Here is a 25,792-nt window from a genome sequence, read left to right as displayed (position 1 = left end):
GTCACGTGATTATCGAGCTCATTTAGTTTGATGGATCGGTAAACAAGATCAAAGGTAAACAAACACTCATCACTACATAATTAGTGCAATTGGTGCGATATGAGTCGATTGGCGATGAATGGAGCAGCTATTCGCGTGTTACGTGGCTTAGGAAACCCGTTGCCGCGAGCTGGAGGTCCAATGAGACCTATGTTATTTGGTGATCTCAGACAAGTGCATAACACCGCTAAAAAACATCACACTTCGTTAATGACGTCCGATGTAAAGCATTCTACGTTCCATAAAATGTCTTTGAACGCACTGAAGAGTGAGTGTCGGGTTCGCGGTCTCAAAGTGTCCGGGAGGAAAGCAGAGCTCGTGGATAGGATAACATCTTTCGAGGGTAAGGCTAAGCCCGTTCAAAAGAGGCACATTAATACCAAACAACCATCAAAAGTAGATTCGAAGCCGAAAGAGACGGTATCCAAACAATTGTTCGATATAACAACCGATGTTAGGACTACTATTCCACGGTCTGTTTTTACCATGAAAACACCTTCACTTAAGGAGCAGGCTCCTAGACTAGGTGGTAATACGCTGAAATCCGAGAATGTCACGAATACAAAGACAACGGATCAAACGGTTCTCGGCGACACCATCTTTGTTGAAGAGAAATTAACTTTGAAAGATAAGCTCTTCCTATTGGGATTTGGGACAATAACAGCACTTTGGTGGGGAAGCGAGAGTGGAGAGCAGGTTTAAAAGGGAACTTATGATGAGAGTTTGTCACTGCAACGATTAACAGCTTCGTAGACGATTTTCTATAAGATTAGGGACAATTAATTTATGCTTTATTAAATGTATAATTCTTTTCACATATTACTGGCATTTGTAGCCGCTTTGAGAGATCGTTTCCGAAGTTCAAATACCCTCTTCTCGAATGCCTTCATAACTAATTCTGTCACACTTTTACCAAAGATGGATGAAACACTATTGTAAAGCCTAGATCTGAATTTGAACCTTAGAAGCAATTCTGCTTGTGTGGCATTGTGCCTTTGTGGATGAGCCCTTATAATCCATCGCGTCGAGAGATCCTGAAACAAAGTATGTGAGATGGAATCGGCCTGGACAATGAACTCTTCATTAGCCTTTTCTTCGCATTTTATCTTGCAAGTGTATCTCTCGTCGTACTGTCGGAACCCGACTCTAAGACCTGCTTCGGTGGGTCGATTGTCCACTTGATTACGCTCGTTAACAAAAGACTCTATGCAGTATGGAATGAATTCGTGATATTTGGAAACTTCAGATACCACGTCGTAAACTTGACTTGGAGTCGCATTAATCGTTTTGGTTAAAGTGAAGTTCTGCGGCTTGTCACTGGTATGCGAAGTCCAACCAAGTAGTGTTCTACTATGAAAACTGCCTTGTAATAGCCAATTGGCTCTTGAATGAAGCTTGACACTTTTCCATAAATAAAAAGACATCATAAAGACCGGCTAGAGGCCCATTTTTCTATTGAGTGGCTTTCGAGATCCCAAACATCAGCAACTTTTTCAATTATACCCGCTACGAGTATTAGCACAGTCAAGGTACAAAAGTTGAATATTTTGGCCATCTCATTCTGGGCATGTCGTTCGACATTGACTGGACCAAGCTCGAGTCCGATTCTCGCCTTAACAAATCCATCAAGAGCCACCTAAACTCCTACCTTCAATCGATCAATCTACCGAGCTATGTGAGCAACCTAAGGCTCATTGACTTTTCCATTGGTAAGATTGCCCCTAATATAACCCTTCGAGAGATCTCCGATCCATTAGATGATTTCTACCAAGCACTGAATGAGGAGCAAGAAAGTGGGAAGACACTAGAACCAAGCCCGAACGATATACAATTTCTCACAGAGATCGAATACAAGGGTGATTTACTGATTACCTTGGCCGCTGACTTGGTTTTACATTACCCAACGGAAGGGTTCATGACATTACCTGTAAAGCTAACGATCAGCAATATTGGCATACATTCGTTGTGCCTGATAGCATACCTCGCCAAAGAGCTATTCATAAGTTTTGTGTGTGACGTAAGTGATACCAAACTAGACAATGATGAATCAGTACTGGATCCAGCAGGTCCTGTGCTAGCACCAAGACGATCTTTAGAGAGAATTTTTATAATACGAAGTATGAAAATTGAGACTGAGATCGGAGAGCAGTACCTTGGAGAAGGTTCCGTACTACGTAGTGTGGGAAAGCTAGAACAGTACCTGCTTGAGAATTTAAAGGATGTGCTACGCAAAGAATTGAGTTGGCCAAGCTGGATTAACCTTGATTTTGGGAACGACAACGAAGATGACGACGACAACAATGCAACTGACCAAGATGATGGCAATGCTGAGAAACCAGATCAAGGCGAATAGTTGTGCAGCCGTCGGTCGACTAGACCGATCCTCTGGTAAGTGCTCGCTAGTGTATATTATCTAATTTGTCAAAAATTCAGTAAGAAAACGTAAATACGTGACAAAAGTTTAGCTCAAAAGTGGCCAAATACTAGGACTCTGCGATCTAAAAATGGACCTATTTGAGGAGGCTGATCCTTGGAATCCAAAGAAAGACAGCGATATTGTGCCCAGAAATGAGTGGGCATCGAATGGCACTCCGTCTCTCTCGGACAATATCAATGCATCCCTAGAGACTCCATTCCGAGACATGACACTAGCTGGTACTACTAGGGAGACTGGTCTGCCGACTGTGGCTGGTAATATTTTGAAATCGAGCATCTGGGAAGACTCCTCAGCTGCAAATGATGAAGATATTCTGTCTGAAAGAGGACCTTTTAATTATGGCTCCAACTTGAGTGGCAATCCTGCCCAACAAACTACCAATGAGGATGTATTATCGAATTCTGAGGTACAGGAGCCCCACGAGTTGAGTGAGGACCTAAATGACTGGCTCAAAAGTGTGAGGAATACGTATAAACCCTTGAGTGCTGATATAATACTCATCGAGCAGTTGCCTGACAGAGAGGGCCTGTTGTTCAAGCATACAAACTATGTTGTCAAGCACCTGGTACCACTACCTGATACAGAAACTTCTAAAGATCGCAGTGTCATAAGACGTTACTCGGACTTTGTATGGTTGCAAGAAGTACTTCTTAAACGTTATCCCTTCCGCTTGATACCTGAACTTCCTCCAAAAAAAATAGGTACACAAAATGCAGATGCTGTCTTTCTAGAGAGAAGGAGAAGAGGTTTGACAAGATTTATCAATCTTGTGATGAAGCATCCAGTTTTAAGCAAGGATGATCTTCTTCTTACTTTTCTAACAGTGCCCACTGATCTATCGAGCTGGAGAAAGCAGGCAATTTATGATACGACAGAGGAGTTTAGTGATAAGAAGATCACCTCTAGTTTCACAAAGATGTGGCAGAAGGAAATTTCTGAACAGTGGAACGAAGCAGAGGCAACCACTGAAAGATCAATAGAGCAATGGGTTAAAATTACTGTCTTCATGGAGAGATACGAGAGAAGGGTCAAGTTCATGGCCCGAGAGCGCTTAGCGTTGGGATCTTTGGTGCAGGAATTCTCTGGAACGATACCCAGTTTGTACCCAGTCCAGCAAGGTGGCACCATTCTAGACATTAAAAGCCACCTGAGTATTATAGACAAACACCTGGGCTCTACGGAAGAGCTCTGCAGTGAGAGAACCAAGGAGTTTTCTACTGGATTAGTTCCAAAATTTCGCATCTTCATAGACGTTTTGCTTTCTTTGAGAGGACTATTTGAGAGGTATAGATTGATGGCTGGCAACAACATTGCTCAGTTGCAGAGGCGCGTTGAGATCAACACACAAAAGATCGAAGGCATGAAGGACAAACCTGACGTAAGCGGTGTCGAATATGACAAGATAAAATCAGTCATTCAAAGGGACAAGAAAACAATTAGTGAGGAGCTGAACAGAGCATGGCTGATAAGAGAATGCATCCTAGAGGAATTTACGGTTTTCCAAGAGACGCAATTCTTAATCAGTCGCGCTTTTCAAGAGTGGGCTAAATTGAACTCCACTTTTGCAGGGCTCAGTGTAAATCAATGGGAAAAGCTGACCGATAACTTGTCAGATATGCCCACCTCCAATGGATTGTAAGGGGAGAAAGGTTACTTGTTACACAGTATACTACATAACCCAAATTTTAAGAAATTTTTGACCGCTCAGGCAATCTTTTTACTGGTATTTGTGAATCCCACACCTTTAATTGTTGCGATAAAGTCATCAGTGTTATCATAATCAACAGGTTTCAAAAAAACCTCAGTTCCGAATATAGATTTAATATCTCTCAGAAGATTGATCAATTTTTCGTCAATTTGATTACTTGTTATTCTTAACCTACCAATATCTTCCTTTCCGATGACCATGTAAACAAGCGCAAGAGGTAGCTGATCTCTGCTCACTGCCGCACTCTTTGAGATTTCCTCCAACAGATGATAAGCCACAACATTACCAATATCTTCGGGAACGTCACCAGCGTCGCCGATCTTTTCAGCAAAATAGCACCAACCTTTCTTAGTCTCTGCCACCAAAGTTATCCCCCAACCGGGACTCTTACCTGAGTTTTCCCCTCTCCATACGTCAGCGGTTATGTTTACCTCACACCCTACCTTTTTGAGAACCACCTTGGCTGCGTCTATCATTCTATTCACCATCGACGGACTCACTCTAGTCGAGTACGCAACACCTCTGATAGAAGAGATTGTAGGCCTCTCGAGCTCATGCATGGTTAATGGTTGCGCGATCAACGAATCCACAACCAAATGCACTTCGCCACCACCAAGTGGAGGGGAACCTCTTTTTAAAGTATGCAAAGCACACTCTCTAACTCCAAACTTTTCCATCACTGGCATCATTCCCCACTTGATTGCTTCTAGTCCTGCATCATCGTGGGAAGCCGTACAGCCTCTGAATATAATGGAAAACTTCTTTTTCGAGAAAGGAGCCAGATATAGCATTGGTTCCACAAAATACCCTACTGGTTTACCATTCGGACAGTTGTGTGTGACCGATCCACCCACTATTATACCTGGTCTGTATATTACTGTCGTACCAGTATACGATATCTCGATGGCACTTCCATTTGTTACAGATTCCAACAGTCTCAAAAAAGAGACTTCATGATCTTTCAAACCAGGATTCAGCTCGTTGGAACGAATCTTCTCAATTTTTATAGCTTTACCAGACAACGTCGCCAAGACAAGCCTTAATCTAAAGTTTTGCGAGCCTGAAAAAACAACATATGATCCTCTCGATGACATGGTGATAATGGAACTGTACTTCTGACCTCTAGGCTGCTCTTCACAGTTTTTGGCTCATATTAAAGTTCGAGATGAGATGAGATGAGATGAGCTCAAAATGAAATTTTTCATTTCAAGCGCTTCGTTACTTGTGAGTAAGATCTCAGTGTGAAGAATCAGCCTCATCATAACCACAACTTAGCACCTCGTCAACGACCTCTGAATCATTTCAGTAATCCATTTACCTATTTCACTTTCCTTTTCGATTTCGGAGCGGATGTGAGATGGTAAGATATGGAAGGAATATTCGAGGAAATCACTTGCACAAGAACTCGTGAGTTGTTCCGTCTTGGAAAACACTCAATGCAAGGAGCAATAGAGGTAATGTGGGTTTAAGAGATATTTTGGCATAATACGAGTGGTCATATTGCATACTTGAATCACTTCAGATTTGTTGACGTCGAGAACATTTAGCCGCCCAGCTTTAGCGGGGACTTCTGGGAAGAAAATCATACAAGTTTGAACAATAACAGCTCACGTCCTACACCTTGAGCGAACGTGGGTAAGTCTCCTCAGTGCCAAGATGAACAATATATCCCATTGTTGGATCTGCAATTGAAGTGCTTGAAGGAATACACATGTTTCCGTGGTCTCGTGACTCCCCCTTCGCAAGCTATCTTTACAAAGGACACTTGCAACATAATAGCACTACTGAGAGCATGCAGGTAAGATTGAATGTCGAAGCTACCATCGTCATGTATGTAATGGTCTTACTTGATCGCGCGGCAGGGTGACCGCGATAGAGTTCGCCAAGTTGACAAACAATTCGATGAAGACAAAGGACACATCTTTTAAGCTCTTGAGTGTCTGTTACGAGCAGAAGCTATCCTAAGTCCGAAAGTTGATTATTCACATCCGATATCGGTGTAATAACGATGTCTTCACCAGTGAAGCGAGAGGCAGGAGATAATTCTGAACAATTAAGGAAAAAATCAAAGTCAAACACACCATTGAATGAGTCCGAACCAGCATTTGACCTGAGTCCTCAGGATAACGTTATTAGCGAGATCATGCCACGTTCAAACCCAATGGACTTTTCATCCGACGTTCCAACACCCTTCGATGACTTGATGGGTGATAACCCCCCATTACCAAAGACATCGGCGCCATCGACTGATTTGAACAGGAACAATAGTAACAGTGCTAGTGGATTGGCACTCCCTAAGCGTGATGATAAGAAGAAAGCTAAGATGCAACAAAAGGAGGCACAAGGCGGCAAATCTCAATCGGACCCCAATAAGATGCAGGATGTTTTATTCTCAGCAGGTGTTGATATTAGAGAGGAAGAGGCCTTATTAAGTTCATCTGTCAATGCTTCAAAATCTCAAAATCAGGCTCCGAACGCTGAAACTCCAAATCATCCGCCATTTTTACATCCAGAACAGCTGGGTATGTTCATGAGGAAAGCTTGTAAAATGCAAAGCTTCTCTCAGAATTTCTCAAAGAACCCAGAGGTTCTGCGAATGATGTCAACAGCTTGTGAAATGTACATGAAAGATATAATAACAAACTCTTTGGTTATCTCGCGACATAGAAGGAAAGCAGTAAGAGTGAACTCTGGTAGAAGGAACGAAGTCGCTACAGCGTTAAGGACATTAGCTGTGGCTCAGAAGAAGGAGGAAGAAAGGCGTGTAAAGAAAAGAATTGCTTTGGGACTGGAGAAAGAAGATTTAGAAAATAAGATGGATTCTGAAGAAACTCTGCATAGAGCTTCGAACGTTACTGCTGGTTTAAGAGCAGGTAGTAAGAAACAGTATGGTTGGTTAACGTCATCCACCAGCAAACCTGCCGTTATGGGTTCCAAGACGTATGGTAAAGTGGCTACAGCAGTCGCGGCAAGAGGAGATAGTGGCCTGCGGTTTAGGGAAGCCAGAGAAGAGCCTGGTATAGTCATGAGAGATTTGTTGTACGCGTTGGAGAATAGAAGGAACGGCGTACGTAATGTGATCTCTAAAGGGTACGCCAGGATTAGGGACTGAATGCGCCTGATGTTTTTACATTCGTTATATAACATAATAATGGCGATTAATGATTTGACAGCATCTCGGCTATTAAAATCGACTATATATATGTCTCTATTGGTGGCTGCAATTGCAGGGCACCTGTCCAAGGGTTCTACAATTACATAATGATCTGTCACAGATCGCTTCTTCTAATTTATATCAGAAGCTGATGCTTACAATCATCAAGATGCAGAGCAAGGTTATAATGCTCTTTCCGTAACTGGCAGATTGTCTAAGGATGTTCGCACTGTTATGGTTGGTTGATGACGAAATCGTTGCAGTAGGTGAAGCTGACGAAGATTGAGAAATACTGGACGATGGACTCAAGGTACTGGTCAAATGAGTAGAGCTAGTATTATTGTATGACGATGAACCATCTGGCAAGGACATGTTAGAGCTGGTGACCTCACCGGTCCAACAGTAATTGGCAAAACATTCTTGGCATTCTTGTGGTAAAGTGGCGTTGACGTTTTCTTGTTGTCTCCTCATGATTGCACAGGCAATGCATCCAGCAAAACCTGGATCCTGGGTCAAGTTGCCTCTTGTGGTGATTTCAAAACCATTTTTGATCATACTTAGCCTCTCCTGTCCTGAGTACGACAACTTTAAGGTGCTTTGGTTACTGTTAAAAGAATATGGGGAGTTTGGAATGTAAACAACCAAAGGTGGGATGTACTCCAGGTCTGTCAAGTTACCTGCGTCACAGCCAAAAAAAGTTGGCTGTTTATTTAGACGCAATAGCTCAAAGATTTCTGGACCTGGAACATGTGGAAAAGCTATACCGTCACCTTGAGAAGTAAATTGACGCTCGTAAGTAGTGGTTAGAGCCGATCCATTGGGCCAAGCCTGGGCGGTATCTGATGAACTATCCAAGGCAAAAATGACATCCATGGCTCTATCTGGTTGTAACAAAGGCACAAATGGGATAACTTCGTTGTCTTCCCCACCATCAACGAGGTACAGGTAGTCTTCGGTCAAGTACTTTTCTGTCTCACTTCCAAAGGTAACACCTTTGAAAGGGTTTGGAGCATAATTAGCCACGTCATTTGTATCATTTGCCATAGCCTTTGCAAAAATTTCTCCCACTGCCCCGCCATTGAGTAATAAACCGACTGCCGATGACATAGATGGAGTAAATAATGTGGAGGAAGTTCCGAGAACAAATCCAGTGTTGTCAAATCCCGCAACACACTGACCCTTATTGACTGGAGTACCATTGAATGCCTTAGTTCCTAAATACTTGACGTCTGTGAATGCTTGCAAACTATCATCCCAAGATCCCATCTCGAAAGGATTAAACTCAAAGATGGTAGTGTTTCCGTAAGCAATTTCGGAGTAGGGCTTTCTAAAATCAGCAACAGTGATAGGGAATGGCATCTCACCATTCTTGAATACATCTGAACTTCTCAAAGAGGACCAGGTATAACCGACGCCTCCTTCAGGAAGCGATGGGAAGAACCCGTACGATAGACCTCGACCCCAGTAGTCAGCGAGTGTCACATTGAACCCTGCCATCTGCTTAGTAGTGACAGCTCTCATGATATCAGACCATGTTTGGTTGGTAGCAGTGATATTAGTACCGCCTTGGCCCAAAGAATTTGTAATATCCCAAATAGAGCCCTTTTCAGAGGTGTGATCGACGATATCTTGAACAGAAGTCCAGTTATTCCATGCTAGGCTTCCCACCAGCCACGCACCACCGCTTAAACCTGCTAAGTAAGTAGTACTTTGTAATAGACCACCTAAGCCGTGCGCATTGGCACCTTCGGTTCTATTGTCCATCGCAGAAAGCATGCCGGCACCGCTTAGCATAGCACGGTATCCACCTCCAGAACATGCCACAGCGATTCTTGGCACATTTGAGTCATCACTAAGGTCAAAGAGCTGTGAAACTAAGGCATTGTCGGAGAAATTGGCGGTTGCCCGTTCGAGGAACGACTGTAGTGCTTCCCTGGTGTTAGCATCTCTTTTCTCCAGCCACTGCGTTTCATTTGAAGACAGCCCATCAGCCTTTCTCACTAACTGAATATCTTCCTCGCAATTCACTCGACTTGGAGCGTAACCATTACTTGGAGACCAAGCATCCGCTAGAGCAGAAACCGCTAATAACGACGTCAAACTAGAGACTTTCATAAAAAGCGAGTTTCAATTGCCCTCTTCTTCAACATAACTTCGTGACCATGTCAATTGAGGACCAGAGGTTATATACCAGGTCTGAAGCTCATCATGATCGTCATCAAACATTTCCCAAATTGTCTGATTGAGCATTCTAGCCTTAAAGAGGCAAATAATCTTGCAGCTACGACCTTACAGGCAGGATGAGAAACTGCATCTACCTCCTTTTCTAGATAGATAGATCGTTGCATTTCAAAGGATTTAAACCGTAAACGAGTTTCCGCTGTACATGCACAACAGAGAAACCAAAAAGTTTCCAACAGTTGGAAACAACTTAAATCTCCTCTACTGGACCATCAAACTAATCAAATAGATTAAGCATGATAAAAAGTTACTCTTGAGGCTTCTGTAGCTTTCAATTGAGGTTAGCTGAATATACAGGAGAAAAAAGTCACTATAGATTTTTAGTCACTAAAGGATGAACTTTTAAAGGTGTCAAAAAAAACATTGATTCCTTCATAGGAAGCCTGCGATGGCTGTGAGCAGAGTGAGTACAGAGGTGAAGGACGTTGGACTGGCAGGAAGGCCGGCACCGTTTTTCTTAGATCCCGTAGCCGATGAAGAACTGTAGCTTTCTGTGTTGTAAGCGCTGTAGGCAGAAGATGCTGCTGTAGGGTCAAAATCACTATTATCTAGCCCAGAGACTGGAGTGTCATCAATGGTACCATTCCAGCAGTAATTGGTGAAACAAGTATTACATTCTTCTGGCAAAGTGGCATTCAAACTCTGCTGCTTACGTCTCATCACTGCACAGGCGACACAACCCATAAACGAGGAATCGTCAGTCAAGTTGCCTCTTGTGGCAGCCTCGAACCCATTCTTGATCATCTTCAAACGTTCGTCATCAGTGTAAGAAAGCTTGAAAGTACTGGTGTTACTGTTGTAGGAATGCCTTGCGTTAGGGATATAGACCACCAAAGGTGGAATGTAGTTCAGGTCAGTTAAATTTTGGGCATCACAACCGAAGAAACTTGGCTTGTCAGCCAAACCTAAGTTAACAAAAGTTCTTTTGTCAGGGACATATGGGAATGACATGTTCATACCTTGAGAACTGAACTGACGCTCATAAGTAGAGACCAAAGACGCACCATCGGGCCAATAGTAGTCAGTGTCTGCAGAATTATCGAGGGCAAAGATAACATCGATATTACGTTCATCCTGGACTAAAGGCACCAATGGAATATTTTGATTATCCTCACCACCATCGACCAAATACAGATAGTCCGATTCAGAGATCGATTTTGAGAAATTGTCGTGAATGTACGATGTGTCCTTGAAAGGATTTGGTGCATAGATGGCGATATCGTCTTCATCCTCGGACAGGTCATCCAGGAAACCAGTGACCAAGTTTTTGATGAAACTTGGTAATGAGGTCGAATTGATCTGTAACAAAAATTGATTGAATAAAGAAGATGAAGTACCCATGATGAATCCCGTATTATCGTAACCAGCAACGCATTGGCCCTTGTTAACAGGTTCACCGTTGGAGACCTTTGTTCCGAGATACTTGACATCGGTGAAAGCGTTCAAAGTAGGATCCCAAGAACCCATCTCAAATGGGTTGAATTCGAAGACAGTAGCGTTCAAATCGATAATTTGGGTACCAGGGTATCTACCGTCAGCAACCGAGATTGGGAATGGCATTTCACCGTTTTGGAACACCTCGACATCCCTCAAAGTAGACCATGTATAGGCGACATCACCACTGTACAAACTTGGGAAGAAGTTATAAGAAAGCGCACGACCCCAAATATCGGTCAAACTGACATTGAACCCTGCATCCTGTTTACCCTCGACTGCATCAGAGATGTGATCCCATCTCTTGATCGTAGTAACGATCATGAACCCACCAGGATTAATAATCGAATTGGAAATATCCCAAATAGAGTCATCCGCGGTCATATTATTGACAATATCCTGCACAGAGGTCCAATTATTCCATGCCAAAGTTCCAACTAACCAATTACCACCACTTAACCCTGCCAAATATGTAGTACTTTGCAAAAGACCACCCAGACCATGTTCATTGGCACCATCCGTTCTATTATCCATCGCGGCCAGCATACCTGCACCACTTAACATAGCACGGTACCCACCACCGGAACACGCAACAGCAATTCTAGGAATATCTGAAGCATTGGAGAACAATTGAGAGACTAATGAACTATCTGAAAAATTACTAGTAGCACGATCTAAGAATGATCTAAGTGCTTCTCTAGTGTATACGTCTCTTTTCTTTAACCATTCAGTTTCATCATCAGAAGGTCCTGAAGCCTGTCTAATCAAATTGATATCCTCGTCGCAACTAACGTTTGCGGGAGTATAACTATTGGAAGGAGACCAGGCAAGAGTGCCTTGAGCAAAGAATACTGCTATCGAGAACAATAGCCACTCTTTAAGATTCATCGTTACTCTTTTATGAAGACACAAACGACGTAGTGTTAATTTGCCGAAGTTTTTACAATGAATGAGATATATATGAATGTAATTACAATAGATGAAGATGAACCCTGAATATCCCAACCAGGCCTAACGGTACGTTGCCATCGGATAAATATAAATAATCCGAGAACAATTCTGATGACGAACGGATAATTCGATGATTACCAGAATGGGTAGAAAGGCACGGAAAAACGTTTTTCCGTGGAGACCAAGAAGTTCGGAGCGTTTCGGGCGAGGGAGGCGTAGAGAGGCGTAGAGGGAGGCGCGCTGATTCGAATGTCAAGACAAATCCTTGACCGACGGCTCTTACTGAAAGAGGCGAGGAGAATAGATGCCACCAGGAGCTCAAAGCTGCTCGAATTATTGAGCAACTCAAGTCACGTGACTTCCTTGAAATACTGCTTGACTACAATTATATATCTATTTGAGCTTTGAATGGTCAAGATCATGAAGAGCAATCAAGAAAGAGAGATCATTTTTCCTGTTGAAGGGCAAGTGACAAACCTGCAGTATGTGCGATGATGGAAAATATCACCGCGGTTTGAAGTAAATTTCAAAACAAGATCATAAATTCTAAGCGAGATCTCAAAAAGCCTAAGCCACTTGCATCCATAGGACAACCACGGTATGCAAACAAACGCAAAGCGAACAGCCATCGCAGCTCCCATTGGATCTTAAGTAAAGGAGAAATGGCATTTTGTATGAGTGTTGGGTCACGTGAATATCATGTGATTCTCTTCATCTCAGGGTCACGCCCTTTCGACTTTTCAATGCGACACGTCGAATAAACTAAACAAAACAAACAAACAGGAAGGTAGTTAAGGCTTTTATACTTTCGATCACCATTCATCACTAGATAATAAATCGTTAGTTCATAATTCAAAAAGTGTGAGGATGTCTGGGAAAGTACATGGTGGTAAAGGTAAATCAGGAGCCAAGGATGGTGGGAATTTAAGATCGCAATCTTCATCTGCTAGAGCAGGTTTGCAATTCCCCGTCGGTAGAATTAAACGTTATCTCAAAAGAAATGCCAGTGGTAAAGTAAGGGTTGGTTCAAAATCTGCTATATATCTTACTGCTGTCCTGGAATATTTGACCGCTGAAGTGCTCGAATTGGCCGGGAACGCAGCAAAGGATTTGAAAGTTAAGAGAATTACGCCAAGACATTTACAGTTGGCTATTAGAGGTGATGATGAACTTGATAGTCTAATTAGAGCCACTATTGCTTCTGGTGGTGTTCTACCACATATTAACAAAGCTTTGCTGCTGAAAGTGGAGAAAAGGAAGTAAAAGGGCAATCGTTTTTAGTGTGCTGTGTGAATCGCTTCTATGTATTATATCTATATGTTTTCTTTATCAAAACCCCCATATACGTGTCATTTAATAATGAATTTAAACTTAGCGTTTCGCTTAGGAGAAAGAACAATCAGACACTGAGAAAGAGTAAAAAAGATCGAGGATGGCAATTTCAGAGACTAGGAAAAGACAGTTTATAGTCTTTTCCATCTTTGTCTATGCTCTCACAATTTATTCCGTTTACAATGCAACTAGAACGAGTATTTCATTCTTACAAACTGTGTTAAGGCTCACCGAAGGTTTCAACATTGTTATCATAACAGTTTTCTTTACACTCAATTCGGTTCTACTATGGAAACTATCTACATCGTTACTATTTGGTAGTTTAAGGCTCATAGAGTATGAACATATCTTTGAAAGGCTACCCTTTACCATCATTAACACAATGCTTATGTCCTCGATGTTTAGCGAGCATGATTTTTTGACAGTGGCTATCTATGGATTGCTCTTGCTCTTCATGAAAGTGTTTCATTGGATATTACGAGATAGGTTGGAAGCACTTTTGCAGACTATTCAGGAGTCCACAACGCTGAGCGACCTTATCTTCACTAGGTTCACATTTAATTTGGTATTGCTTGCTATCGCGGATTATCAGATCATCTCACACTGTGTTAGCAATTCGCTGGACAACAGTTTTGGTGCGTCTGCCTCTGTTCATTTGATGATGGGGATGGAATTCGCTTTACTATTGATCGATTTACTGAATACTACGCTTCATGCTGCACTCTGTTTCTATGAATTTTACCAATCGCAAACCCATGGCCGTCGTAACGCTGTCAATGATGATGAAGATGATACGCAATTTTCTGGGTTAGAAGGTAAATTTATCTACGAGAGAGTTATAGATATCTCCACTAGATTCTTGAAGACAGTTTTGCATGCATTATTATTGGTCCCCTTCAGAATGCCAATCATGCTAATAAAGGATGTATTGTGGGATTGTTTAACGCTTCATCAAAATGCAAAGGGCCTATGGAAGATTTGGAGAAATAATAAACAACTGGATGATAAATTACCTACAATGTCGGAAGATCAATTGAGAAATATAGATAACATGTGTATCATCTGTATGGATGAACTTATCCCAGAGCAAGATGAAGGCCATACTCGCAATACAAAGAATAAACCAAAAAGACTTCCCTGTGGTCATGTTCTACACTTGTATTGTCTCAAAAATTGGATGGAAAGATCGCAAACATGCCCAATTTGCAGATTGGCAGTCTTTGATGAAATGGGTAACGTCGTTCAATCTACTGTCCCTACAACTGCAGAAGTAACTCCTACAGATGAGATAAATGTGCCTGAAACAGTTGTCGAGAGATCGCAAGAGCAAATACAGGACAATCAGCAGCAAATGGGAGAGGGCCAAGTTGCTGTTTTAGATTCTTGGTATTCATTTCCCGTTGAAGAAACAAGCGAAAATTTAGTAACTTTCAGCATGAAGAACTCTGCGACGAACGAAACTGTACCCGCGTCACTCCTCATAGAGCGTACGAATGCGAGTGAACGTTATGATGATGATGATGACCAGGTGGAAACGATTATCATCCCAGATGAAGTCGTTGACCAAGCACAAACCATCGAGAACCTAAAGAGGCGGGTTTCCGAATTGGAGAGTCAAGTGGAGCACCTTAATAAAAGAGTAAGGAAGGATTAATTGGTTTTTATTTTTGTAAATAGTTCGTAATACAAATTTGGATTGTTTTAACTACTGTCGTCGTCTGATTCTATGCTTTGTGTGTCTAATTTGTCATGCAGTGACTCAACTTCGTGGTCAGAGTCGTCTGGTGTATCTTCTTGCCTATCTAATCTTTTTTCAAACTCCTCGAGTTGCCTTTCAATATATCTTTTGGGGTATTTGAAATCACCCTTTGATAAGCAAGTCTGCAGGCAGCTCTTCGTTCTTTGAATATGTTGAATGACTTGGTTACTGGCAATATCTCTAGCCGAACCGGCTAAACGGCCATCAAATTGATTTGATAAAATATCTGCCTTGATTAAGTGGCATAAGCCATAGATGAACCAAACTTCGGATGCGTCCATGTATGGTGGAGCCAAAACCATCTCCGATATCCTTTCGATTAGGTCTTGTAATCCATCATTACTTTCAATTTGTTCTAATTCTCCAGTTTCCAGAGAGTTCTTGGTACACTGTATGAGTGATTCCCACATCCATGTAGTAGCAAACTTGGGTACATGTGTCTTGGAACCCTTGGTGAAAACGGGGGGTGTTCTGTGATTCACGTCTTCGGCGAAAGCTGATCTTGACGAATAAACACTGCTCATCCATGAGAGGAATTCCAGTGATTTTATGGGCTCTCTTTCACGTAAGATCAAATCTCCTATGCCCCAAATATTTCTGATATCGACTTTTGGTACTCTAATCAACAGGGCAAAGCAGGTATAGGCAGCATCCCATTCTCGACGGGATACGTGTAAATGCAGAAGTGTTGTTAATATGCTAATATGCTTCATTTGGAAGGTGTCGGGCTTCCCGTCTACCGGGTCGACCATTTCAAAACCTTCACTAATAGTGTCCATGTATATTTTATTCCGTTTTGATGCGAGATCGATCGAAGTGTTCATCTTTCGTTTTGCGTGTCTTCGCAGCCTTTGATATTTTGTGAAAGATATCTTACTTCTTTGAATCGGGACTCTTTTACTAGGATCATCTTGCCATTTCTCAAAGCTTTCTTGTGGCAGCTCATAATTATTGAGAAATTTCCGTTCTTGATCTTCCTCTTCATCCTCGACAACTTCATTGTCATGGTTGTTATCCACTTCGTCAGATTCCGAGTCGCTATAACTTTCACCAGCAGCACTTTTCAATCTTCTTCGTATCCGTTTTTTCTTCCTTTGTAAGGCTTCTTCATTCTCGCTACTTTCAGCAGCAGAGTTTTCAGGTGTCGGTAGCCCATTAGTATTTGTTATTCTCTCCAGTCGATTGAATTTTGCAGAAAGGTTGTTAACATATTGATAACGAAGTTTTTTGGCATTTCTCAATCTCCTAGTCGTCAGTGCTACAGGTTGTTCGAACATATGGACATCTTACGAATCCTGTGAGTACACACTCTACCTATTGTTTTAAACCGTAAGAGTCTTCGACAGTATAACACCCTTTCGAGACTGCGTAGTTGGTACTCGATGATATCGATGAGTGGTTGTTTATGCGATGAGGTTAGGTTTTTTTTCTAATAGCGAAACCGAGAAAAAAAATTGATTGGAGCGATGAGAAGCAATCAGATCTAAAATCAAGATGACTATCAACTCAATGACTGGTTACTTGGAAGTAGCAGTTAAGTAGTACTTATTGACTATGTGGTCACTTTGGAGTATGGATGTGCCGTATCATGAAATCGTGCTTCGGGAAGACCCATATTGATTTACCTACATAAGATCTTGCAATGATAGTGGTAGGAGAAGATAGATTTCATCAATAACTCTTGAGGTCATTGTCATATACCAGGCACATCCAAGCATTGAATAGTGCTCGCAAAGCTGTGCTCTTCTTTAGCTTGGTATATCTCTTTCTGAAGAAATCATTTTCAACAAATTACAAGGGCGTGTGGTCTAGTGGTATGATTCTCGCTTTGGGCGAATCTTCGGAACACCGAGGATGAACAACATACAAGCATGCGAGAGGCCCTGGGTTCAATTCCCAGCTCGCCCCAATTTGATTTTTTTTGAATCCGTAATACGGATATGTGCTAGTAAAGTCAAGTAATCTTGAAGTTCTCACCTTTTCTGAATTTGATATCTCGTATTTTTTCATGGCAGGTTCAATTTCTTCAATCGACAAGTTGTTCATTGTAGTATATATTTACACGTCATAGTCATACAGATATTTAGGTGCGTTAGGTCGCTCTACATCATGCCTGGCATACCTGGCATACCACCTGGAATACCGGCGCCACCTGGAGATGGTGGTTGTGGAGCATCGACAATGGCGACTTCAGTGGTTGCTAGCAATGATGCAACACCAGAAGCATCAACCAAACCGGATCTCACGACCTTGAAAGGATCGATGATACCAGCAGCTAACATATCGGTAAATTCGCTCTTCGAAGAGTCGTAACCCTTGGCGAAATCACTACCATACTCATCAACCATTTTACCAACAATAACGGAACCTTCTTCACCGGCGTTCTCGATGATTTGTCTAGCTGGTCTAGAGATAGCCTTTCTGATAATATCCACACCTAGTTTTTGGTCAAAGTTGTCGACCTTGACTTCGTCCAAGACACGAGTAGCCTTGGCCAAAGCGGTACCACCACCTGGGAGGATACCTTCTTCAACAGCGGCTCTGGTAGCGTTCAAAGCATCGTCGTAACGATCCTTCTTTTCACCAACTTCCACTTCAGAAGCACCGCCGACTCTAATGACGGCAACACCACCGGAAAGTTTAGCTAGACGTTCTTGTAGCTTCTCCTTTTCATAAGAGTTTGTGGTGGTTAGATCTATAGAGTTCTTGATTTGTTCCACTCTGGTCTCAAGAGCATCCTTAGAACCGTTACCGTTCAATACAACGGTGTCTTCCTTAGTAATGGTGATAGAATCACAAGAGCCTAGTTGCTCGATTGTGCATTGTTCTGGTTTTAGGTCCAGCTCTTCAGTGAAGACAGTACCTCCGGTCAAAACAGCAATATCACCCAAAGTATTCTTTCTGTTGTCACCGAAACCTGGGGCCTTAACGGCACAAACCTTGACTTGACCTCTCAATTTGTTAAGGATACAAGCAGCAAGAGCTTCACCATCAACGTCCTCAGCAAGGATCAAAAGTGGTCTTCTAGACTGGTTGGAAATTTCCAAAGCTGGCAAGATATCCTGAATGGAAGAAATCTTCTTTTCGCTAATCAAGATCAATGGCTTTTCAAATTCAACTTTACCAGATTTTGGATCGGTGATAAAGTATGGAGAGATGAAACCACGATCGAATCTCATACCTTCGGTGACTTCCAATTCGTCCTCCAAAGTTCTGCCTTCCCTAATGGTAATAACACCTTCCTTACCGACTTTCTCCATAGCGGAGGCTAATAGCTTACCAACGTGAGCATCACCGTTAGCAGAGATAGTAGCCACTTGAGCAATCTCTTCAGAGGTAGTAATTTCTTTCTTATTTTGACTCAAGAATTCAATGACCTTCTCAACAGCAGCTTGAGAACCTCTTCTCAAGTCCATTGGGTTACAACCTGCAGCCACGTTCTTCACCGACTCGGTAAAGATGGCTCTACCTAAAACAGTAGCAGAAGTGGTACCATCACCAGCAGCTTCATTGGTCTTTGAAGCAACTTCTTGCAACAACTTCGCACCCATGTTTTCGAATTTGTCCTCTAGAACAATAGACTTAGCAACAGTAACACCATCCTTGGTGATCTTTGGAGCACCAAATGGTTGTTCAATTAGCACGTTTCTACCCTTTGGACCTAGAGTAGCCTGCACAGCATCAGCCAAAGTCTCCACACCTCTCAACAAAGAAGCTCTAGCATCGACACCAAACTTTACTTCCTTATGAGAAGAGTAACAACGGCGCAAAAGGTTTGCCGATCTTAAACCAGAAACACGAGAACGAGTAACAACGGACCTCAACATTTTTCACACAACAGACCAATTGCAATAAATCACCTCGAAGAACAGGTAAAATACACGCAATAGCCGTTCAAACCGCCTAAAAAGAGCATAATTGTGTGATGAATCAGCTACTTCTTATACATAGTCCTTATTGAAAAATTCGACTCTCCCAGCGGGGTAACATGTCGTTCCAGAAAATTCCATAAAAGTGCGAAAAAAAGAGTTTAAGGGTCGGCGGCTAAGGCACGATCAGAATATAAATCAAGAGAAAGCAGATCATCTCTTTCTCACTCTTATTGACTACTCGGGCCAAGAATTGGTGGGAATTCATCCTGTATATCTTCTATAAGAAAGAGCATTAGTTGTAACGGCGGTTAACGTGGAGAACAGGATTAACGTGACACGCGTTCGGGTAAGATAATCATCACGTGATTTGACAGTGATTAGCGGAATGGGCGATGAACTCTCCTGCCAGTAGCACCACGCAGTTGTGTGTAAAGAAATAGAGCCCCGGGTTCCCAGCATACCAAATCGAGTAAAAATCTCGGAAAAACAATCTCTAAGATACTGGTGCCGCGTTACGTGGGTATTGGATTCATCTGTCCCCAACCAGGTGTCAAACTGCTCTTTCAATCTCACATTCTGACAATATTCCAAGGTGATTACAAATATGACTGCCAATCTTTTCCAGTCGAAATCCAAAAAGAACAAAAACAGTGATACAGCCTCTGGGGTTCCTGCATCGCATATCAGCAATTTTCGTCAACGAAGTGACAGAAGTATAGACTCTCTTATCTTCAACAAATCTGACGATAGTTTGCATTGTAGACCTCAATCAAGTACAACGGCTAAGAATATACATGTACCAATGAACCTACCGCCAACTTCTCCTGCTAATTTGCAAACTTTGAAAGATAAGGATTTTAATGAAGCAACACTCACCGATGATGGTATTATGATCACTTCTCAGGGTCATCCTGACTCCTATAAAGCTTCCGCGAATGTAAATGCAGATCCAGTAACGGGCGATCACAATGAGAGTATGACTAGTGTTCGAAGTAACAATAGTTTCTTTGAAACCGCTTCTTTAATTAGCTGTGTTACGTGTTTGAGTGACAACTACGACCAGGGAAATCGTTTGAATCCAAGTGGTGAAAACACAGAAGGTGCAGCCAAGAATACGGGTGAAGATGATGTTCCATACTCTTCCGTGACAGGTCAATTACTTGTAAACACTGTTATCCCATACAGTAGAATCTTACATGCAAGATATTTAGAAAATCCAAAGGGATATACAGATGATCTTGAGACAGCCAATGCTTCATCGGATTTGATTGAAATTGATGACACCGCCACTGGTAGTGGTAGTGATCCTTTCTCTAAAGATTCCATTGAACATCACAAGCCCAAGTATTCTAAAACGAAAGGGCGCCTTAATCGGCCCGCTTTGGTTGAAATTACGTTTGCAAAACCTAGGCGTCATGATATTGTACCGAAGCATCTAACTTTGTCAATAAGTTATCCAAGCCTGTCTCGTGGTGCTGATATTGTTGAGGAAATTCTAAAAAGAAGTTACAAAAATGCCAAAAGAGAGAGATCAATCCTTGTTATTGTTAATCCATTTGGTGGTAAAGGTAAGGCTAAGAAAATGTTCATGAGTAAATGTAAGCCAATTCTCCTGGCAAGTAACTGTTCAATCGATACTGCCTATACCAAATATGCAATGCACGCCGTAGACATTGCTCGTGAAATTGATCTAGACAAATATGACACCATCGCGTGTGCTTCAGGTGATGGTATACCATATGAAGTGATAAACGGGCTATATCAAAGACCAGATCGGGCTGAAGCCTTCACAAAATTGGCCATTACGCAACTTCCTTGTGGTTCAGGTAACGCAATGAGTGTGTCGTGCCATTGGACCAGTAACCCTTCATATGCTGCATTATGTCTAGTGAAATCCGTGGAGGCTAGAATTGATTTAATGTGTTGTTCTCAGCCGTCTTACTACCAGAATTTCCCACGTTTATCTTTTCTCAGTCAAACTTATGGTGTCATTGCCGAATCTGATATCAATACCGAGTTTATCAGATGGATGGGACCTGCAAGATTCGAACTGGGCGTTGCATTTAACGTCCTACAGCGGAAAAAATACCCCTGTGATATCTATGTGAAATACGCTGCGAAGTCAAAGAACGATTTGAAAGTTCATTATATGGAGCATAAGAACCGAGCTTCTCTAAGATTCGAGAATGATGTGGATGATATTTTGAATGATAATCTATCGGGGGACTGCTTCCAGGATCCAAGTTGGTCGCAAGTGAAAGAGAGCGACTTCAAGTTGAAATACCCTTTAGAAGATGGTGTACCGTCAGATTGGGAAAGAATTAGTCCAGATATAACAGACAATTTGGGGATATTCTACACCGGGAAGATGCCGTACATTGCGGCAGATACGAAGTTCTTCCCTGCTGCTTTACCTGCTGATGGTACCATGGATCTTGTGGTAACTGACGCTCGGACTCCTGTAACAAGAATGGCACCAATTCTTTTGGCGCTGGACAAAGGTTCACACGTTTTACAGCCTGAAGTTATACACTCAAAAATCTCGGCCTATAAGCTGGTACCCAAGATAACAAATAGTTTGTTTTCAGTTGACGGTGAGAAATTTCCCTTGGAGCCATTACAAGTGGAAATAATGCCACACCTCTGTAAGACGTTGCTGAGAAATGGATGTTATGTGGATACTGAGTTTGATTCGATGTAGATTGTGTTTAATCAGTACAGACAGTAATATTAATAGATAGATGATGATTTTTATGGCATTTGAGTGTTCAACACTGGCATCCACCACCTTGGGCTTGATCTTCAGTAGTAGTAATGTCAATGACACCGGACCCATTAGCTTCTTTTTTGCCCACTTCGTTGGAATTATCCCCTTCCAGAGCTCCAGCGTGTTGACCTTCTTGGAACTCGGGTAATGATTTGGCGATTTTCTTGAAGAGGTTCTTCACATTATGGCCCGCTTTCGTTGATGTCTCCATAAAGATCTTCGCGCCCAACAACTTGGCCTTAGCCTCACCTTCTTCAGTGGATACTTGCCTCTCGTCCGCCAAGTCGCTCTTGTTCCCAACGATACACAGTATTACGTTCTCTTCACCTCTTTCATTCTTTACATCTTCTATCCATTTGTCGATGAACTCAAAAGATTTCTTCTTGGTAATATCATAGACCACTATTGCGACTCTTGAGTCTCTTATATATGAAGGTATCAGTGATCTAAATCTCTCCTGACCCGCAGTATCCCAAAGTTGCAATCTGATAGTCTTGTCATCCAAATACATGGTTTTCGAAAGAAAATCAATGCCGATTGTCGCTTGATAATGATCATCAAAGGTATCATACATGAACCTTGTAATTAGAGATGTCTTGCCGACACCTTGTTCACCCAAGAACACAATCTTGTACTTTGTCAACGACTTCCCCGGTCTAGTCCCACTCATGATGTCGTTCACCTCCAAAAGCTATCACTGACACTTCATCAATTAGTGATCGAATCGTTAACTTGAAGCTCCTTCGGAAGAAAGTCAAGAACAGCTCAATTATCACGTGAAGTGCCACTTTTGGCAAATAAAGCATCAATTTGACCATTGAATTGGCCAGTTGCACTATACTCGATCGCTCTAAGTTTTGAGTCTACTACTTACGAATAACATAATCTTATATCGATGTCTAATGGCCTCCTATTTCTTACCAGATTTCTTGATACCGCCACCGACTAGTGGTTTACCAGACTTAACATTGGCCAAGAAGGCCTTCTTAGCAGCAGCATCTTGTCTTTGCTTCTCTTTGAAAGCAGCTTCCTCTGGATCATCGTCATGCTGTTGCTTCTTCTTTTGCTTCAAAGGCTTGGCCTTACCACCTTGACGACCGGACATTGTATGTAGGTTTGAACTTGTGTTATGGTACTTGCACTAGAATAGGATTAAGAGGGAAAAGGTTACATTTTCTGCTAAAAGAGGCCTACTTGAACGTTTTGCCGATCAATCGCACGCTCGATGTGGCTCCGCTACAAAAAATTTTCCGCTAACTAAAGCGATGACATTCACTAACAGGATTATAGAGAAAGATGTCTAGCAGTCTTGAATTTTTACTTACCAGCTCATTCAATACTTTAAAAGCTTCAGCTCTTGACTTTAACTGTTTCTAGCTTACAATCTTTTCATAAGGACGATGGGTCGCCGTCATCCTTAACTTGACTTCGTCCTCCGAATCAATCTAGAAGGATCTCTATCATATTAAACACGACGTCTCAGCTAAATTGGATTGTTCATTTACTGTGTTTATTTGAAACTTCATAATCTCGCATCTTTGCAAAAGCTGTAAAAGCTCAAAACGTTCAACTAAATATTAATAATTGTAATATTGTAAAGAGGAAAATGCATTAACTTTAGATTACAGAGGATCGCTAATTATCTATTTGGTGCTTTCCTTCAAGCTCACAATCCTGTTTAGGATAATTCTGTTGTCTTCACTGTCTTTATCCAAGGTGAAGTAACCGACTCTCATGGCTTGGAACCTACAAACTTCTTTCCTGCCCTCTTCTTCCGGAACGTAGAACTCAGATTTCTTTACCGAGTCCACAACCCAAGGTGATTTCTTTGCCACTTCACTGAAGTTAGGTTCAACGACAGAATTGGTGTAAACAAGTTCACTTTCAGGATTGATGTCTTTCAGATAACCTTCTGGATGTGCTGAGGGATTCTCGGATGAGAATAACTGGTTGTAAATTCTGGTTTCAGCCACTTGTACTGGGGAATTGTACTTCTTGGAGAATGGGACCCATTGAATGTAAGTCTTTGGTTTTTGTGGTTTACCATCCTGTGGTGAGTTATCATAATGGGCATGAATTCTGATGATTCTACCGCTTTCGTCCTTCTCTGCACTTTTGAAAGAGACGTTATATGGGACTTTAATCAAACCGACCGGTTGCTTTGGCGTCATACGGAAAAATTCCTTGTCGTCAGAGTTCTCTGAAAAATCAGATCTCTCGATAAAGAATCTCTTGGTGAAGGGTACTTCCCTTTCACCGAATTCAGGGGAACCAGGCCTAAATGGGATCTTTACTAGTTCCTCGTAATCTTCAGGTAGATTATCCAAGACAACTTCCACAGGGTCAAGAACAAACATTAGTCTTGGAGTGGAGTCCTCAAGATATTTTCTGATTGCACTTTCAAATCTCACAACCTGAATGTTTGTCGTACTGGTGGTCACACCCAGTGTGTTGATAAATGACAAAATAGCACCGGGTGGCACACCTCGTCTACGAATGGCCTCCAAGGTGAACAATCTTGGATCATCCCAACCTCTCACGTACTTTTCCTCAACCAGCTTGGCAATTTTTCTCTTTGAAAGAACGGTACCTGTAATGTTCAAACGTCCGTATTCTCTCTGGGTAGGTCTAAAAACATGAACTTGATCACATAACCATTCATAACTCTCCCTCGACAGATAGAATTCAGTTGTACAAAGGGAATGAGTGATGTTTTCAAATGAATCGACTAGACAGTGAGTGAAATCGTAAGTTGGGTAAATTTTCCACTTGCTTCCAGTTCTTGGATGTGGAGCGTTCAATACTCTGTACGCGACAAGATCCCACATTTGAGGGCTTGGGGAACTCAAATCTTGCTTCATTCTTAAAGTTGCTTCACCTGGCTTGTAGAACCCATTTCTCATCTTTCTGAACTCATCCAAGGTCTCTTCGATCGATCTATCACGATCCTTACATGCAAATCTCTCACCACCAGGGGTTCCATCTTCTTTGATACCACGTCCTGCTTTGACTTCTTCAGAAGTACAATGACAAACATAGCCTTTACCGCTCTTAATCAGCACTTCTGCCAATTCATAAAGTTTATCGAAGTAGTCACTGGAATAAGTGATTTTAAATGGTTTGAAACCCAACCACGAAACCATTCTCTTGATTGATTCAAAATACTCAGGTGCCTCAGCCTCTGGGTTGGTATCATCGAATCTTAAATAAGTTTCACCTCCATTGTATTTAGCGTAACCGAAATTTACCATGATAGCTTTAGAATGACCGATATGCAAATAACCATTAGGCTCTGGTGGGAACCTTGTACGAACTTTGCCGTTGACAGCTTTTAAATGCTCAGCCAATAACTCAGGTGTGGCCTGAGGATTATCATCCACTTCATGAAGGTCCCCTAAAAACCCTTCGCTGAACATGTTTCTCTTAGGAGCACTTGCTGTTTCTTTGCCAGCTTTGTTCTTGGCATTTGCACCGTTCTTGGACGAATCACTACTCTTCTTATTTTTCTTCTTAACAAGGTCTCTCTCATCCTTTGGACCTAGAACTTTCAAGATCTCTTGGTCAATAATTGGCTTAAAGCTACGTGGGTCAGCCCATTTAAGTTCAGGTAGATTCTTGATATTGGCGAAAATACCAGGAACAAGCTTGTAACGCTCCGCCAGAATTAGTTTTTTATTCGTCTCAATGTAATTGATAACACTTGCTCTCACTTGATCCTCAGTCACTTCGATTCCCACACCGGAGTTCTCATTCATAGCCTCCTTGGTAGCAGAATCACCATTCTGCTTAACATACTTGTAAGCCGCTTCGACTTGCAAGTTGGTTTTCAAATCTCCATTCACAATACCTTCAACGATCAATTTGGAATTTGGGAACTCTGCACCTTTGATTAGTGAAGCCAAATTGTGGACCAGAGCTCTACTCGATTTGTCCCATTGATAGCTAGCAGGAGCTTCTCTGACCAACACAGACAAGGTGTCTGAAACTTTCTTATTTTTAACAATTTCCTTGACCTTGGGCTCTTCAAAACCAACCTGGCTAAAAAGCACAGTAAGATCGTCAACTTCAGACATGACTACGACCGGAAAGCGATCTTCC

At 42.0% G+C, this 25,792-nt stretch overlaps 16 protein-coding genes and 1 non-coding gene across 17 annotated transcripts; 8 read left to right on the top strand and 9 right to left on the bottom strand.

Moving 5' to 3' along the window:
- Positions 1–99: 99 nt before the first annotated feature.
- On the top strand, positions 100–741 carry AIM34 (Aim34p; the record flags this gene model as incomplete). Its single annotated transcript, XM_003682964.1, has 1 exon — positions 100–741. One exon carries the CDS (start codon positions 100–102, stop codon positions 739–741), a length of 642 nt encoding a protein of 213 aa, XP_003683012.1.
- Positions 742–851: 110 nt separating this feature from the next.
- On the bottom strand, positions 852–1,463 carry COQ10 (ubiquinone-binding protein COQ10; the record flags this gene model as incomplete). The annotated part of the gene is made up of 1 exon (XM_003682963.1): positions 852–1,463. The coding sequence occupies one exon, from the start codon at positions 1,461–1,463 to the stop codon at positions 852–854; it is 612 nt and encodes a 203-aa protein (XP_003683011.1).
- A 143-nt stretch (positions 1,464–1,606) lies between these two features.
- MDM12 (ERMES complex subunit MDM12) lies at positions 1,607–2,392 on the top strand (the record flags this gene model as incomplete). Its single annotated transcript, XM_003682962.1, has 1 exon — positions 1,607–2,392. One exon carries the CDS (start codon positions 1,607–1,609, stop codon positions 2,390–2,392), a length of 786 nt encoding a protein of 261 aa, XP_003683010.1.
- Positions 2,393–2,543: 151 nt separating this feature from the next.
- MVP1 (Mvp1p) lies at positions 2,544–4,115 on the top strand (the record flags this gene model as incomplete). Its single annotated transcript, XM_003682961.1, has 1 exon — positions 2,544–4,115. The coding sequence occupies one exon, from the start codon at positions 2,544–2,546 to the stop codon at positions 4,113–4,115; it is 1,572 nt and encodes a 523-aa protein (XP_003683009.1).
- Positions 4,116–4,180: 65 nt separating this feature from the next.
- On the bottom strand, positions 4,181–5,278 carry RCL1 (rRNA-processing endoribonuclease; the record flags this gene model as incomplete). Its single annotated transcript, XM_003682960.1, has 1 exon — positions 4,181–5,278. One exon carries the CDS (start codon positions 5,276–5,278, stop codon positions 4,181–4,183), a length of 1,098 nt encoding a protein of 365 aa, XP_003683008.1.
- A 914-nt stretch (positions 5,279–6,192) lies between these two features.
- On the top strand, positions 6,193–7,296 carry TAF4 (Taf4p; the record flags this gene model as incomplete). The annotated part of the gene is made up of 1 exon (XM_003682959.1): positions 6,193–7,296. One exon carries the CDS (start codon positions 6,193–6,195, stop codon positions 7,294–7,296), a length of 1,104 nt encoding a protein of 367 aa, XP_003683007.1.
- Positions 7,297–7,479: 183 nt separating this feature from the next.
- On the bottom strand, positions 7,480–9,453 carry TDEL0G04280 (uncharacterized protein; the record flags this gene model as incomplete). Its single annotated transcript, XM_003682958.1, has 1 exon — positions 7,480–9,453. The coding sequence occupies one exon, from the start codon at positions 9,451–9,453 to the stop codon at positions 7,480–7,482; it is 1,974 nt and encodes a 657-aa protein (XP_003683006.1).
- A 498-nt stretch (positions 9,454–9,951) lies between these two features.
- On the bottom strand, positions 9,952–11,901 carry TDEL0G04270 (lysophospholipase family protein; the record flags this gene model as incomplete). The annotated part of the gene is made up of 1 exon (XM_003682957.1): positions 9,952–11,901. The coding sequence occupies one exon, from the start codon at positions 11,899–11,901 to the stop codon at positions 9,952–9,954; it is 1,950 nt and encodes a 649-aa protein (XP_003683005.1).
- Positions 11,902–12,831: 930 nt separating this feature from the next.
- Positions 12,832–13,227, top strand: HTZ1 (histone H2AZ; the record flags this gene model as incomplete). Its single annotated transcript, XM_003682956.1, has 1 exon — positions 12,832–13,227. The coding sequence occupies one exon, from the start codon at positions 12,832–12,834 to the stop codon at positions 13,225–13,227; it is 396 nt and encodes a 131-aa protein (XP_003683004.1).
- A 169-nt stretch (positions 13,228–13,396) lies between these two features.
- HRD1 (E3 ubiquitin-protein ligase HRD1) lies at positions 13,397–14,950 on the top strand (the record flags this gene model as incomplete). Its single annotated transcript, XM_003682955.1, has 1 exon — positions 13,397–14,950. The coding sequence occupies one exon, from the start codon at positions 13,397–13,399 to the stop codon at positions 14,948–14,950; it is 1,554 nt and encodes a 517-aa protein (XP_003683003.1).
- A 47-nt stretch (positions 14,951–14,997) lies between these two features.
- Positions 14,998–16,332, bottom strand: RRN11 (Rrn11p; the record flags this gene model as incomplete). The annotated part of the gene is made up of 1 exon (XM_003682954.1): positions 14,998–16,332. The coding sequence occupies one exon, from the start codon at positions 16,330–16,332 to the stop codon at positions 14,998–15,000; it is 1,335 nt and encodes a 444-aa protein (XP_003683002.1).
- A 520-nt stretch (positions 16,333–16,852) lies between these two features.
- TDEL0Gtrna4P lies at positions 16,853–16,963 on the top strand. Its single transcript has 2 exons — positions 16,853–16,889; positions 16,927–16,963. It is a non-coding gene; the product is annotated as a tRNA-Pro (tRNA).
- Positions 16,964–17,157: 194 nt separating this feature from the next.
- Positions 17,158–18,882, bottom strand: HSP60 (chaperone ATPase HSP60; the record flags this gene model as incomplete). Its single annotated transcript, XM_003682953.1, has 1 exon — positions 17,158–18,882. One exon carries the CDS (start codon positions 18,880–18,882, stop codon positions 17,158–17,160), a length of 1,725 nt encoding a protein of 574 aa, XP_003683001.1.
- Positions 18,883–19,729: 847 nt separating this feature from the next.
- On the top strand, positions 19,730–21,628 carry LCB5 (sphinganine kinase LCB5; the record flags this gene model as incomplete). The annotated part of the gene is made up of 1 exon (XM_003682952.1): positions 19,730–21,628. One exon carries the CDS (start codon positions 19,730–19,732, stop codon positions 21,626–21,628), a length of 1,899 nt encoding a protein of 632 aa, XP_003683000.1.
- Positions 21,629–21,695: 67 nt separating this feature from the next.
- Positions 21,696–22,364, bottom strand: YPT6 (Rab family GTPase YPT6; the record flags this gene model as incomplete). The annotated part of the gene is made up of 1 exon (XM_003682951.1): positions 21,696–22,364. The coding sequence occupies one exon, from the start codon at positions 22,362–22,364 to the stop codon at positions 21,696–21,698; it is 669 nt and encodes a 222-aa protein (XP_003682999.1).
- Positions 22,365–22,604: 240 nt separating this feature from the next.
- On the bottom strand, positions 22,605–22,799 carry TMA7 (Tma7p; the record flags this gene model as incomplete). The annotated part of the gene is made up of 1 exon (XM_003682950.1): positions 22,605–22,799. The coding sequence occupies one exon, from the start codon at positions 22,797–22,799 to the stop codon at positions 22,605–22,607; it is 195 nt and encodes a 64-aa protein (XP_003682998.1).
- Positions 22,800–23,337: 538 nt separating this feature from the next.
- GLN4 (glutamine--tRNA ligase) lies at positions 23,338–25,767 on the bottom strand (the record flags this gene model as incomplete). Its single annotated transcript, XM_003682949.1, has 1 exon — positions 23,338–25,767. One exon carries the CDS (start codon positions 25,765–25,767, stop codon positions 23,338–23,340), a length of 2,430 nt encoding a protein of 809 aa, XP_003682997.1.
- Positions 25,768–25,792: the final 25 nt, after the last annotated feature.

The sequence above is a fragment of the Torulaspora delbrueckii genome, chromosome 7 (genome assembly GCF_000243375.1).
Source record: "Torulaspora delbrueckii CBS 1146 chromosome 7, complete genome".
NCBI lineage: Eukaryota > Fungi > Ascomycota > Saccharomycetes > Saccharomycetales > Saccharomycetaceae > Torulaspora > Torulaspora delbrueckii.
The sequence above is the reverse complement of the archived record's forward strand: the minus strand, read 5'-3'. Positions and strand labels throughout refer to the sequence as shown.